General features: G+C 32.0%; 1 protein-coding gene across 4 annotated transcripts in view; it reads right to left on the bottom strand.

Moving 5' to 3' along the window:
• Window positions 1-16,761, bottom strand: part of Rev3l (REV3 like, DNA directed polymerase zeta catalytic subunit) — a 185,109-nt gene that overhangs the window by 91,169 nt on the left and 77,179 nt on the right. For all 4 annotated transcript variants that reach the window (XR_011707713.1, XM_027928308.3, XM_071613117.1 and 1 more), the window contains 5 exons: window positions 13,606-13,702; window positions 8,704-8,798; window positions 7,842-7,946; window positions 6,709-6,793; window positions 6,473-6,621 (listed from right to left, as the gene is read on the bottom strand). Coding sequence is in view for 3 of the 4 variants with exons in the window: in XM_027928308.3 (XP_027784109.2) it covers window positions 6,473-6,621; window positions 6,709-6,793; window positions 7,842-7,946; window positions 8,704-8,798; window positions 13,606-13,702 (531 nt within the window). In the remaining variant the exon portion in view is untranslated. The remainder of the gene's footprint in view (window positions 1-6,472; window positions 6,622-6,708; window positions 6,794-7,841; window positions 7,947-8,703; window positions 8,799-13,605; window positions 13,703-16,761) is intronic.

Genomic DNA, 16,761 nt, shown 5'->3' with positions numbered 1-16,761 from the left:
TCAGGCGGTATAGCGATACCATATTTCAAACTATACTACAGAGCAACAGTAACAAAAACAGCATGGTACTGGTACCAAAACAGGTGGGTGGACCAATGGTACAGAATAGAGGACACAGAGACCAATCCACAAAATTACAACTTTCTTATATTTGATGAAGGGGCTAAAAAGCATGCAATGGAGGAAGGATAGTATCTTCAACAAATGGTGCTGGGAAAACTGGAAATCCATATGCAACAAAATGAAACTCAATCCCTTTCTCTCGCCATGCACAAAAGTTAACTTTTGGATCAAAGAGATTGATATCAAATCAGAGACTCTGCGCCTGATAGAAGAAAAAGTTGGCTCCGATCTACATATTGTGGGGTCGGGCTCCAAATTCCTTAATAGGACGCCCATAGCACAAGAGTTAATAACTAGAATCAACAAATGGGACTTACTTAAACTAAAAAGTTTTTTCTCAGCAAGAGAAACAATAAGAGGTAAATAGGGAGCCTACATCCTGGGAACAAATTTTTACACCTCACACTTCAGATAGAGCCCTAATATCCAGAGTATACAAAGAACTCAAAAAATTAAACAATAAGATAACAAATAATCCAATCAACAAATGGGCCAAAGACCTGAACAGACACTTCTCAGAGGAGGACATACAATCAATCAACAAGTACATGAAAAAATGCTCACCATCTCTAGCAGTCAGAGAAATGCAAATCAAAACCACCCTAAGATACCATCTCACTCCAGTAAGATTAGCAGCCATTATGAAGTCAAACAACAACAAGTGCTGGCGAGGATGTGGGGAAAAGGGTACTCTTGTACATTGCTGGTGGGACTGCAAATTGGTGCGGCCAATTTGGAAAGCAGTATGGAGATTTCTTGGAAAGCTGGGAATGGAACCACCATTTGACCCAGCTATTCCCCTTCTCGGACTATTCCCTGAAGACCTTAAAAGAGCATACTACAGGGATACTGCCACATCGATGTTCATAGCAGCACAATTCACAATAGCAAGACTGTGGAAACAACCCACATGCCCTTCAATAGATGAATGGATAAAAAAATGTGGAGTATTACACAGCACTAAAAAATGACAAAATCATGGAATTTTCAGGGAAATGGATGGCATTAGAGCAGATTATGCTAAGTGAAGCTAGCCAATCCCTAAAAAACAAATGCCAAATGTCTTCTTTGATATAATGAGAGCAACTAAGAACAGAGCAGGTAGGAAGAGCAGAAGGAAAAGATTAACATTAATCAGAGACATGAGGTGGGAGGGAAAGGGAGAGAAAAGGGAAATTGCATGGAAATGGAAGGAGACCCTCATTATTATATAAAATTACATATAAGAGGTTGTGAGGGGAATGGGGAAAAAAAAAACAAGGGAGAGAATTAAATTACAGCAGATGGGGTAGAGAGAGAAGATGGGAGGGGAGGGGAGGGGAGGGGGGATAGTAGAGGATAGGAAAGGTAGCAGAATACAACAGTTACTAATATGGCATTATGTAAAAATGTGGATGTGTAACCGATGTGATTCTGCAATATGTATTTGGGGTAAAAATGGGAGTTCATAACCCACTTGAATCTAATGTATGAAATATGATATGTCAAGAGCTTTGTAATATTTTGAACAACCAATAAAAAAAGAAAAAAGAATTAAAAAAAAAAAAGCATCCAGTTGTATGTCAGCTAACTAAAAAACAGTCTTGATCCCTGCTTTAGTATAATCAGACTTAAAACTAAGTGCTTTTGAGATTTCAAAAGCATTCAGTTTAAAATCTTTAGAAAGAAATATTTTGGGGGTGAATATTTAGTCTTAGGACATAGGTGGGATAATAATGAATGCTTAATAAAAATAAATAAATAGAAAAATAAAAAACTCATTAAAAAAAAACAAAACTTGAGAAGACCAATAAAAATAAAAGATGGCCTGGCAAGTTGGCACATGCCTGTGACCCCTGGGGAGGACTTGGGAGGCTGAGGGAGGAGGATTACAAGTTCAAGGCCAATACCTCAGCAACTTAGCAAGACCCTGTCTCAAAATAAAAATAAAAAGTGACAGGGGATGTAGCTCAGCGATACGTGCCACTAGATTCAATCCCCAGTGCCCTCCCTTCCCCCCAAAACCCCAAATCCAAAAGCAACAACAAAACCTGTTTCTCTTTAATTAATAATAATATAGACAGATGAGAAATAATGATCAAAGTTATAGAAGGCAATGAAAATTACATTAGGAATAAAAAGGGAGAGTGCTGACCAGTGTGATTCCACATCATGTACAAGCACAAGTATGGGAAGTTATACTCCATGTATGTACAACATGTCAAAAAATTATTCTATTGTCATGTGCAACTAAAAAAAAATAAAAAAAGAGAGCTAAATGAAATGTTAACATCACAAACAAGTTTATAACAAAAACATTTTAAAAAGCAGAAAAAATGGATAAATTCTTAGAAAAAATATGACATAAAACTGATTTGAGCAGAAATATAAAGCTTGAGTAGACCTATAACAATTATGGAAACTACATTAGTTTAAATCTACCTTCCTTACCTCTCACTCTTTAATACACAAAAGCTACCCACAGAAAATTATGCTGTACCAAGTATGGATAGTTTCACAGAGGAAATGTATTAAATCTTCAAGAAACAGATTGTTTTAATATAATAAAAATTCTCAAAAAGAGAGTTAAAAAAGGGGAAAAACTCCACAATAATGAGGCAAAGTACAGTTCTTTCTCAATTATTAAAACAAACAAAACTAGAAAAATAGGTATATCAATGTTTATAAAAAGACACCACACTGTGAGCATAAAAGATTTATTTCAGGAGTATAAAGGCAGTTTATCATTAGAAAATTAAAAATTATTTTAATGTAAAAAATGTGACATTTATACACAATGGAGTATTACTCTGCACTAAAAAATGACAAAATTATGGAATTTGCAGGGAAATGGATGGCATTAGAGCAGATTATGCTAAGTGAAGCTAGCCAATCCCTAAAAATCAAATGCCAAATGTCTTCTTTGATATAAGGAGAACAACTAAGAACAGAGCAGGGAGGAAGAGCATGAGAAGAAGATTAACATTAAACAGGGACGAGAGGTGGGAAGGAAAGGGAGAGAGAAGGGAAATTGCATGGAAATGGAAGGAGACCCTCACTGTGATACAAAATTACATATAAGAGGAAGTGAGGGGAAAGGGAAAAAAAAACAAGGGGGAGAAATGAATTACTGTAGAGAGGGTAGAGAGAGAAGATGGGAGGGGAGGGGAGGGGAGGGGGGATAGTAGAGGATAGGAAAGGCAGCAGAACACATCAGACACTAGTATGGCAATATGTAAAACAGTGAATGTGTAACCGATGTGATTCTGCAATCTGTATACGGGGTAAAAATGGGAGTTCATAACCCACTTGAATTAAATGTATGAAATATGATATGTCAAGAACTATGTAATGTTTTGAACAACCAATAATAAAAATTAAAAAAAAATTATTTTAATGTAATTGACAACATTAACAGAATAAAAGAGAAAAACTGCTAATTTAAATAAATTCAGAAAAGAATATTTGACAAAACTTAATATCAATTGTGACTTAAAATACAAAGTTCTAAGCAAAGAAGAATTTTAAAAAATATTAACCTGATTAAGGCACATCTACCAAAACTCTGTAGTAAATTTCATACTTAATAAAATATAAATATATTCAGTTTAAAGTCAGGAAAAAGAGTATTATTTCCACTCAACATCATCCTACAGTTTTTAGGCAGAACATTAAAACAGGAAGGATAAAATCTGAGCATGGGAAGGGGAGTAATTAAATAGTTACTTGCAAATGACCACTATATACACTGAAAATTCAAGAGAAAGTATATCAAAAGGATTAGCACTAATACAAGTTGCTGGATTAAAGACTAATACACAAAGGATGCTGGCGTTCCTAAATATCAACAATTAGACAATATAATTTTTGAAAGACAAATTTACAATCACAACAATGGAAAGGTACCTGGAGTATATATACAAAAAACGCATACCAATTTTTATGATAAATCATAAAATTATTGAAAGACGTGAATGAATATTGAATAAAACGAAAAAAATACATTTGTAGATAAATTGATATAAAAAAAAGTTTTAAAACTAGTTGATAAATTCAATATAATCCTAAAGTAATTATTCACAGAAACAAGAAAATGTAATCCTAAAATTAACAAAGGGACTTTTTTAAAGGATCAAGAGGCAAGACAATTCAGAAGCTAGATCAGAAAGATATGCCTTGACAAGAGTTTATAAAAAATCCTAATTAAAAGAGTATAATATTAACAACATAAAGGAATATAACAGAGGGGGGAATCCAGAGGGACACAAAAACTCTGTTGAATGAATATATTGAACTAGCTGCTTACAATCATACACAAACACAAATAATATACAATTAGATTATTACTTATGTAGGTATTATTTCAATTGAATCAAAGAAGGGCTACGTGGAAAAAACTAAATCATAAACACACTAAAACCTTAGGATGAATATTGAAAACTTTCATGACATCAGTGTAGAGAAGGACTCATAAACCAGGTACAAAAACCAAACTATAAAGGAAGATATTGTTAAATTTAATATTAAAATTGAAGACACACAAAACACAAAAAATACATACATTTTATGTGTGTGTTTGTGTGTGTGTACTTTTTTTTTAAAAAAAAGAGAAAGGGAAAAGAAGTTAAATTTTTGTAGGAAAAGTCTTGGTAGTGAGAAAATACCTCTATAATAAATAACATGATAAGAAGAATCCTAAAGGGCCTTGACAGTTAGAAAATGAAGATTAAAATAAGGTACCATTTCAAAAGAACTAGAGTAGCATATTTTTCATATATATTAATATATATTTTATATTTTAATACTATCAAATGTTGTTGAGGCCCCTCTTATCTTGAAAAATTGCATGTGAAACAAAATGACTACTGAGTGAAACTTTCATTATTTTGTTACTTATCAATCACATATAAGGTAAATGCAATTCAGAACCACTGTTAGAACAAATGCTATATGGGTAGAATACAATGAAAACATTCTAGCATCCAGCAAATTACATTTACATGTGTTCTGTAGAGAAACTCCTACACACAGCCATAGGAGATATCGCACTGCAAAGCACAAACCACTTAAAAATTGTAGAGAATCTGACAAACTGTTGAGTTTTAAAATGGAACACTGATAAACAGTTAAAATGAGTGAACAAGAATAGAATTTCAAAGTATAATGTTGACATAAAAAGATAGTTCACATCATTAGTAGTTTTGAGAAATGAAAATGAAAACCACAATAAAATACCATTTCACTCACTCTATCATGACTACATTAAAAAAGACAGATAACTCCAAATGTTTGTTAGGACATATACAGCCACAAAGAACCTCAAGTATAGCTGGTAGGAATGTAAAGCAGTGTAGTTACTTTGGAAAATAGCTTGGCAGTTTACTTAAAAGCTAAATACAAATTTATTATATGTCTACCAATTCTACTCACTGATACCAACTCAAGAGAAATGAAAACATATATTCACACAAAGACTTATACTCAAATGTTCATAGGAACATTATTCCTTTTTCTCTCTGCAAAGATAACCTTTATAATAAAATTATTCTCAAACTGATTTCATTTGCTATTGTTTCCATTATTTTATAACTCTTCTCATGATATTTATTCTACATTTTATGTTTTACTGTTTATAGCAGTATTATTATCATCAATCAAAAGTGAAAACAATTCAAATAATCATCAAATGATAAATGGAAACAAAATATGGTATATCCACATAATGGAATACTATTTGACAGTAAAAAGGAACAAATACAAGTAGATACTACAACATGGATAAAACTTGAAAGTACTATACTAAAGGAAGGAACAAAACTACATATTGAGTGATTTCATTTAGATGACATATCTAAAAAGGACAAATGTAGAGACTTGAGAAAACGGATTAGGGGTTACTTCGGTTAGGGGTGGGAAGGTTCCTACCTGAAAATGAACACAAGAGATCCTCTGAGTTCATGGAAATGTTCTAAAATTGGATTGTGGAGATGGTTGTACTATTCTGTAAATTTACTATATTTCAATTAAGTTGCTTAAAAATAGATAGTATTGATTGAAAAAAGCAAGGTGCTTTATCGATGCCATGCAGGATACCATTTATATAAAATTAAAAATCTAAAACAACAGTTTACATTGTTGACAGATAAAACACAAAATCATATTTGGCAATAGTTTGCACCAACTTTAGGACAGTACTTACCTATCAAGATATTAAAAGAGTACAGCAATGGGAGAGAGAATTTTTACTATATCCATGTTTATTTCAAGGGGAAAAAAATGCTAGCAAACCAAATCAAATATTAATATCTCATTGTTAAATACACAGATGTTTATTGGACTATATTCTGTGTGTTTGAAAAGATAATCTCACCTTTGTTCAATTCTGTGTCTTTGTGGACTTCTATCATATTAGCTGGTGTACACTGAAGCATTTCAGGAGTCAGAACCTCAGAATGCAATGTTAACTCAGCAGAGAACTCCTGGGATATATCGCTGTAGTCCACAGATCCTGATAATGTTCTGCTTAATTAAAACATATCCTTTATAACAAACTAGACAACAAGGCAATAAAATTAGTTCTGAGATCTATAATAAATAACCACTTACACAGAGAAATCATTCTGTTTGAGAATTTCCTGAAGTTTCTTCTGAAATTTTTTTTCACTTTCTGTTGCTGGCAACAACCTACGATCTTTGAATTTTAAAAGAGCATTAAAAAATGTAGATAGCAAACGAATAAAATATTTTTCCTTTCTTCTATAGCAGCTTGAAATTTTTTGACAGTAATTTCCTATCTTTCTCTTGACACATAAAACACTACCTACATGTAGTCCAATTATAGAATCAAACAAAAGAGAAATGCTTGTTACTGAAGTTATAAATTAATTCAATAATTTTAACTTAAATCTAAGAGAAAAACATTGCTCTCTATCTATAAATGTATCATAGATCCAGAAACCAGAAATTTCCCTTTGTAAATATAATCTTTCTCTTCTAAAGGGCACACAAATTTTATCAAAACATTTTTAGTGCCATAAACATTATAAAAATTTACAATTTTATTGGATTTCAATATAGGGCTTACTTCTATATTTTAAATAGATTTGCCTTTGTATTCTTTGACCTTCATTTAAAAATTTTTGTTGTATTTATGGTATTTATTTGAGCCCTCTCAAATTCCTTTTGAATGTTACAATATTTAATGTTACAATATTTAATAGTAAATGAGTATTTTCCTCAGAACTGTATGTGATGATCAAAGCAAGAGTTATTATGACATTCCCAGAAAATAATCTGGGGCAGCATGTTATCAAAGCTTCATAAACTAAATGGTATTTCTAAGTTGAGATTCATGGTTGGAAATAAAGAAAGCTGGAACACACTAGAAGAGGGAAAAGGAACAGAAAGTAGAGCAAGATAATAAAATACAGTGAGAACCAAAGACAGTAGAGATGTCAAATTCTCATGGAGAATTTTCCCACTGTAGATTACAGTTGTAAAGAAAGAACTACTGATTATACGGCAATGACAATAGAAAAAATACATAGAAATTTTAAAGATAATTTGAAAAGTAAAATCTAGTGCTAAGGGAAAAACTCAAGGGCTAAATTTTCCCATTAAAATATTAGCTTAAAACATCATTAGAAATGATGCATTCTACGGTCATGTATAACTAATTAGAACAAATTTAAAAATTAAAAATAAAATAAAACACTATTAGAGTATTATTAGGTATATACCTTGTGATTCAGGTTGGCTAATTTGAGAAGTTTCATTTCTGTTTCTTCGGCGTTGTTTTTCATCTTCCCATATGGCCTGTAAACCAGGGTTTCCACCAATTTGAGCTGTAATCACAATAATACTTCAATATTACAAGGGTCACTGTGAATAATTCTTGCTTAAGAAATCTACTATTTCTATAATAAACAATGCCTATAAGAAAAAGAATTATCTATTTTGTGTAATAATGGATAAGCTATCTCAACATGTATTTTTAAAATTTGTTCTTGTTAGATATACATTGATAGTAAAGTATATTTTGACATATTATACATATATAGAATATAACTCATCTAATTCTATTCTTGGGATTAAACATGATGTGGAGTTTAATTGGTTGTGTATTCATGTATGAACATAGGAAAGTTATGTTCGATTCATTCTACTGTCTTTCCTATTCCCACCTCCTACTTTTCCTTTATTCCCCTTTGCCAACCTGTATTTATTATGTTACTCCTTTGTTAGTTTTCTTTCTATGGTCTCCCCCAAACCTATCAAGGAAATAAAATTCAAACATCTGACTATAGTTTAGGGTTTCCTCCCTGGTATATAATCTGAAGATAAAACAATTAAAAGTCAGAGTATATTAAATTATTTTATATTGGCTCCTTTTATTTAATGTCATACTTATTTTAGTTTTATACTCATATGAATGAAAATATGAGTGAAAAATAATGTTTATCCCTTCAGAAATACAGAAGAAATCTTAAAAATATGTTGCATTCTTTTTCTATAATATCTTAGTTCTCGGTAGTTTTCCACTCTACTTTGATCATTAAGTTTTACAAATAAAAATATATATAAAAGTAATTGAATATGTACTCTCAATATCCAGACGATTTAAAATGTCAGCAGCTACAGCATCCACTTCTAATTCACAAGTACTCTGTGGTTCGACACCTTCCAGTATTAAAGAGCTGTAACGAAGAGATATCAAAAAACAACAACAAAAAAACCATGTTAGAGAAAACTTTGTAAGATTTTTCTTACTCATACAAGATTTCACGTTTTGTAGTAACAGAAAACCTAGTGATATTAAATTAATTTACAATTATTTATGACATAATTGGTATTATTATATATACATACAAAAGAAAAATAGAACGAGAAAAATACATTGAGAACCTTGGCAGCATATTCAACATATTTTGGTTAATTGTATTTTATATATAAGGACTATTCAATGTTTTAGTATGAGATTATGGTGCAGAGAAGAATGGGACGGGATAAAGGAGGATAACAGTATATGCATAAAAGACCCCACACATATAAAATCAGTTGCCTAAAGGCCTTTTCTTCAGCAATAATAAGTTTTCCAAAAACCAAGGAGAGAACATGCAACAAGAGATGAGGGAAGCTAGCATACTAAAAAGTAAGCAAGATATCTTCTTGCTCTTCCTGCCCTCAACTACAGTTGAGCTGGGGAATGCTTTAAAATTCTTCATAACCATAGAATTGATAAACCACATGAATGATGCATGGTGGGATCATAACTAGCAACAGTAATGACACCAGGTCATTAATTTATTTATGAGAACAGAGGGTTATTTTCCACTAATGCCCTTTGACTCAAAAGCAATTGTTTTTTCATTAGAGCCACTGAAGAAAAGACACCACATAATTGTCCATGCTTACTAGAACAAAGAGGCAATATCTAGTATGAATTCCATTTTACTCATTTTAAAATTGAGATCTTCTACCAAACCTGACACCAAAATGAAAAGGGGAGATCCATGACTTTACCTGAAAGTGACTGATAGTATATATCATTAACATTTGATTTGAAATGAAATGTCTTCAACATTTTAAGAGAAACAATAGTAGGACCTCTTTCCCTAAGGAAATTTTGATGGGACATTAGAAATTAATTTGTTAGGGCTGGGGATGTAACTCAGTTAACAGAGCACTTGCCTGACATGCGTAAGGCCCTGCGTTCAATCCCCAGCAAACGCACAAAAAAGAACAGAAGTGAATTTTGTTACATCACAGAATTTTCATATTCAAACTTATATGTGGATATATATTCGTACACATATATACATTTGTACAACATCCACACATATACATGTATCTTTTTACTATTGATAGAGGAATGGCATATTAGCCAAACTATCACAATAAATTCCTTTAGTGTTCAGAAAAAAATAATTCCCAAAGTAGACTGTTCTTTTCGTTCATACAATTTCACAATATCAGTTTTGCCATGAACGGAAGTGTCAGATAAAATAGTTTATAGTCAATAATTTACTTTTTTTTAAAAGAGAGAGAGAGAGAGAGAGAGAGAGAAAGAGAGAGAATTTTTTAATATTTATTTTTTAGTTTTCGGTGGACACAACATCTTTATTTTATTTTTATGTGGTGCTGAGGATCGAATCCAGCGCCCCGCACATGCCAGGCAAGTGCGCTACAGCTTGAGCGACATCCCCAGCCCAAACAATTTACTTTTTATACTAAAAAGGTTTTCATGCTGAAAGAATTATACTGTAAATGTCAAAAAAGAACCTTCCAGGAGTAGCACTTTTGTGACAAAGGAGGGAAACAATAATATTAAAAAATATAATCTCTGTTCTGGAGATCTGGGTCCATGGTAGAGCGCTTGCCTGGCATGCTTGAAGGCCTCAGTTCGATCCCTAGTACCACCAGTAAATTTGTCACAGAAACTTACAACCATTTATTACACTTATTACAAAACTACTTTAGACATTCCAGACAGGAAATGATCCCAAAGAAAGAAAACTGACTTCTGATTTAAAAATTTGTTTCCAACAGGCAGAAAAAGTCTGATAAAAAAAACTTTAGCATATACATGTAGACCATTTATTTTAATCACTGAAGGTAGATAATATGGTGCCAGTCAGACAACTGTACCTCTCTGCATATTTCTGTTCACAGCTTAACTTAGAATTATTGAGGACAGAGCTCAGACATGTATTAATTTTAAAAATCTTTCCAGATGATTTTGATGGGTAGCCAGTATTAAGATTATTGAAGTTAGATTTTTGACATTTGTAGATTTAACAATTAGGCAAATGACCCTGAAGGGTCATATATTAGGTATTTTACACTGAAATTTTTTTGAAAGTAAGGTTAGCAAAACTGTTGACTTAGCACCCCAACTCATTACACATTTGTTGCTATTTGTTATGACCTTTGCGGTTTTTTCCAGTATTTTTTTTAGTTGTAGATGGACATAATACCCTTTTATTTATGTATTTTTATGTGGTGATGAGGACTGAACCCAGTGCCAAGCAAGTGCTCTATGGCCGAGCTACAACCCCAGCCCTGTAATGGCCTTTTTAAGATTTGTGAAGAGAAATAAAACATTTATACTGGGAGGGGGGGAAAGTACCCAGAAGAAAGTACTAGTACGGGGTTAGATATGACTCTAGAACACTAGAAAAATACTAATTTATGACAAAACTTTTCATACTGTGTATTTGACGCAATTATAGATTTCCATTTATATCAGCATGAGAAAAATATAAAAATATGGGATAATCAGAAAGCAATATTTTATATGTAACTATTCTGTACTTATTACAAATTCTAACTCTGAATAACTTGTGTAACTTCACTAATTTGCTTATTCATATCTTTCCTTATAATTTAGTTCGTACACCTTCTTTTTCTTTCTTTGTTTTTTCCTGGTGCTAGGTGTCAAGTCCAGGGACTCATACATGCTAGTCAAGGGCTTTACCACTGAGCTACATCCCCAGCCACTGTACAACTCTTAAAAGTAAATAAAACAGGGCACTTTAAAAAACATTCTGAAGTTAAAGTTTTTCATTAAAATACAGAATTTCCCCAAATTTACAGTCTCGGGACCTAACCAGAAAGACATTAGTTATAAAAGGGCTTCAAACTACAAATAAACTTAAATTTTAATTGATCATGAAAAGAAAAGAAAGAAAAAAAAAACCCTACTACATATAGAACTTAGAAAACTAGGGAATCTAGTGTATACAATCATCTCAAAAAGATTATAAAAAAAAATCCTTCTACATATGTGAAGAAACTAAGAAGTTATCAGTGTGTTTATCAAAAGGTAAATGATGCTGGGCTGGGGACAGGGCTCAGTGGTCAAGCACTTGCCTGGCACGTGTGAGACACAGGGTTTGATTCTCAGCACTGCATATAAATAAATAAAATCCGTTGGCTACTAAAATTTTTTTTAAAAGTCCTGATCCTTCTTAATACCAGAATTATTGATTGTCCATATTAATTCAGTCTTTAAAGATTCATTCTGCTATACTATTCCAGTCTTAAAACAATATAATGAGGTTTTTAACTTTAGGTATATTAAGAAACCCCAAGTAATTCTGATATGGAAATTCTGTCAAATATACATTAAAGATTTGAAACTATACAAATTAAGCTCTATAGAAATTGGTTTTTTTTTTTTTTTTTTTTTTTTGGTGGTGCTGGGGATTGAACCCAGGGCCTTGTATGGGAGGCAAGCACTCTACCAACTGAGCTATATCCCTAGCCCTCTATAGAAATATTTTTGATAGTTTATATTCAACTAGTTAATAAATTCACATTTTCTTTTCATGAAATAAAAAATAAAGTCATTAAAGATACAATTTCTTCCTTGCATTCTTTTTTTTTTTTTTAAAGAGAGAGAGAGAGAATTTCTTTAATATTTATGTTTTAGTTTTCGGTGGACACAACATCTTTGTTTGTATGTGGTGCTGAGGATCGAATCCGGGCCGCACGCATGCCAGGCAAGCGCGCTACCGCTTGAGCCATATCCCCAACCCATCTTCCTTGCATTCTTAAAAAGTATCAGGTGACAAGTGAAGTGAAAAGGGGAAAACTATAACCATCCTGCCACGACTCAACTGACCAATAAAAGGATAAAGAAAGTTTGGGCAATGCCATGTGGTATAAAAGAGAAACCCCTTAGTTCTATGTAGATAAAACTACTGATTTAGGTACTGATTACAGACCAAAGCTATTACTGATTAATTTAGACAGGTGCCAATTATATGCCTGCCTTATGGTGGAAGCTGCTGTCCCTAGAGCCTGTTCCTCCAGGCAGAACCTCCTTGCCAGCTGAGCTGCTGGGAGCAAAATGAAAAAAGCCCTGGGAAGAATACAACAGTCACACTTTCAAAATTGATGTTGTTTATCTTATATTTTCTGACTTCCCTTTCCCCAATTTCCTTAACAAGTCAAATGGAAGGAAATGTAATAGAAAGATAGTTGGCCTTTTCTTTGCTACCCAGATTGTAGAAGAAACCATATTAACCTAGGGAATTCTAAACATTTAGAGTATAACATTCAAAAAAATCAATAAGATAATTGAAAGAAACCACAATTATATTATTCATTAACACAGCATGTCAATGCATTTATTTTCATAAACACTTAATATTTAGAAATTTGTGGGGTTTTTATTAGAATATTTGCTATTTCAGTTTTAAGTTGCTATTTATTATAAACATTATTTTTTTTACTTTATGATAAGCCATAAGATCTCAGTTTAGAACGCATAATGAAGATGAATGCTAGAAATATAACAATCTACCACAGATTTATTAATTAGGTAATAACTAGGTACATTTCATGATCTGATTTTTAAATCTACAATTCTTTGTAACCTTGAGATTTGCTTTATTGTTAAACTCATCAATTAAAAAGGCCCAAAATATGATACCACTGATTTATCATCCCAACTGGGATACACATAAAACATTCATTTCCTTTACCACATTAACTAACCTTGGTATTTCACCTTCTTCCCACCAAAATAAAGTACCAGGAAGGGTATTTCCTGATAACCGATCCTTGCATGATCCAGTTGCATGTGATGTATCACCTAGGTGTAGAAAGGTAAATTTTTTATGACTTTTGCCGGCAAAAGGATGAATCTGGAGACTATCATGCTAAGTAAGTGAAATAAGCCAATCCTAGAAAAACCTAAGGCAGAATGTTCTCTCTGATATTTGTATGCTAACATACATACATCAGAAGGGGAAGGGTAGAAATTCAGTGGATTAGACAAGGGAGAATGAAGCGAAGGGAGCAGGGGTGAGAACAGGAAAGACAGAAGAATGAATCAGACATAACTTTCCTATTTTCATACATGAATACACCACCAGTGAAACTCCACATCATGTATAATCACAAGAATGGGATCCTAATTAGAATAAGTTATACTCCATGTATGTATAATATGTTGAAATAGAATACACTGTTGTGTGTATCCAAAAAAGATTAAAATAAATAAATCAGTCCCTATAATTTACATATAATTATACTTTAAGTAAAATAATAATATACAGTCTAATTCCTAAATTATGTCCTAAAAATTCAACCTAAGAGGAAAAAGAAAAAATATTTATTATTAACTCCAAACTCAGAGCAGAAATAAAAATATTTGCAATATATAGACACCAGGGGGAAATGGCTACAATATTCTCATAGTATAATAAAAGTATGATACATTTAAAAGTGCTATTGTATCTCATTTGAAAAATACAGAATTATGAGTTTTTATGGACTTTAAATTCCTAAGGTACTCTGGGCTTCAATAAAAATTCTAGTGGAAATTTCACATGAAATTCGAAACATACTTTGATAACAAATCCCTAAACAAAAAGAAAATACACAATGCGTTCCAGACATAATGGGTGGTAATAGTGAGTGGAAGCCTGGGTAAATGTGAATAAAATTTGACCTGGATTTGAAGGGGAAACTACACGTCTGTTTACAGATCCGAATTTCAGAAACTGAGTCCCAAGGTAATAATGCCTTGGAAGGAGTCTCTAAATTTTTGAACTTTTTTTGTTACCTCCTGCAGGAATTTAAATTTTCAAATACAAGAAAGCCAAATGAGTGGTATCAAAATGAATCCTAACATTAAGAAAGATTAAATTCACAATTCTCTTTAGGTAAATTTAAAACTTTGATTTAGTTAGCTTAATCATAAAATGGTATAATTAGAATGAGATAAAGCACCATCATCTTTCAACAAAACAGATGCTAAAACATGCAATTGATTTTATACAAATTCTGGTTTTAAAAGGCTTTTGGGGCTGGAGTTGTGTCTCAGTGGTAGAGCACTTGCCTGGCATGTGTGAGGCCCTGGGTTTGATCCTCAGCATCGCATATAAATAAATAAGTAAGCAAGTAAATAAGTAATCCATTTACAAATAAAAAAATATTTTTTAAAAAAATAAAAATAAAAGGCTTTGGATAGGGCATTGGTAAGAAATTACTTCGCATTTTAAAATTTATTATTTTCTAAGAAATTTATATCAATAAAAATATATACAAATTTACTGATTCAGGGTTACCAATCACATTACAAAAATTCTAATTTCAGGGATGGGGATGAGCTTAGTGAAGAGTGCTTGATGCATGAAGCCCTGGATTCAATCCCCAGCATCCCCTCTACCTCAAATCTTGTTCTACCTACACTCTGGGTATTGTTTCAGCATATTTCCCTAAGAAATATGAAAACATCCTCATTTAAATATGTTCAGTAAGGTGCAGTGGCACATACCTATAATTCCAGCTAGTCAGGAGGCTGAGGTAAGAAGATTATAAATTTGAGGCCAATCTGGGCAAATTAGGGAGGCCCTGCCTCAAAATAAAAAATAAAAAGAACTGGCAATGTTAGCTTAGTGGTAGAGAGAGCCCTGGGTTCAATCTCCAGTACTGCCAAAAGATCAAAACAAATAAACAAAAGAATCATATATATAATCATCCCCCCACATATATTCATAAGTATTATATATACATATAATTTCTTTCAACTATAGATGTTAAAGATATATAATATAAAATGACTCTGGGATACTCAAAATATTTATTCCATTTAAGTATTTTATACACTTTAACAAACTATAATAACTAGTACCATTTCCATTTCATTTGGCAATTGATTATACAATTGAATACTGGTAAAAAATTATAAAAATGCATATAATATTCAAATTCCTAAATATTTTTCACTTTTGAATGTATTTCAGTTTCAAAAGTAAAGCTACATTAACAAGTAATTAAGAGATATTTCATTAATTTGTCTTATAAGATAAAAATACTATTATTTAAATATACAATACATATTTATTTGCCATAAGAGCTTTACTCTTAATTGTAATGTTTGTAACATGACAAAGTAAAATACAAAAGATTATTTACCTAATCTACCTATTCTTTCCATGACTGTCATATAACCATTTGATTTTTTTTTTTTTTTTGCAGTACTGGCGATTGAACCAAGGCATGCTTTACCATCAAGTTATATCACCAGTATTTTTATTTTGTATTTTGAGACATGGTCTTGCTAAGTTGCCCAGGCTGGCCTTGAACTTGTGATCCTCCTGCCTCAGTCTCCCAGCGGCTGAGATTACAGGCATATGCTATGATACCCAGATGTAGTATAACATTTTATCTTATACCAAATAAAACCATAATATTCATATGATGAATTAAGATGTAAATTTTATTTTTTCAATTTGCAACTTTCCCTAGTTTTAAAATTTCTTCTAATTTCACACAATTCTGCCTTTAAATTTGTAAACATTTTCCATGCTTTTTAAAAAAATCACTTCTAATTACCATTCCAATATTATCATTTTGTAAAACAAAACAAAACCAAAAACAAACCAGTTTACCTAAATTCGCTAATTCAAATTTCTCTCCTGCTTTTTTATTTATTGAGGGTGGGGGGACGACTTTTACTGTACATACTCTACAAACTTCAATTCCTCAATCTTTAAATCAGCTATACTTGGCACTGACAGCCAACTTGTGGCCCCACCCCAATAATCTTTTTATTTTAGAATAATTTTGGATATAAAGGCAAGCCTCAAGAATACTACAGAATTCTCAATGTAGATTACCTAGTTTCCTTTATTTTAAACACCT

Source organism: Marmota flaviventris, chromosome 6, assembly GCF_047511675.1.
Source record: "Marmota flaviventris isolate mMarFla1 chromosome 6, mMarFla1.hap1, whole genome shotgun sequence".
NCBI classification, from domain to species: domain Eukaryota; kingdom Metazoa; phylum Chordata; class Mammalia; order Rodentia; family Sciuridae; genus Marmota; species Marmota flaviventris.
This window is presented reverse-complemented; position numbering and strand designations above follow the sequence as displayed.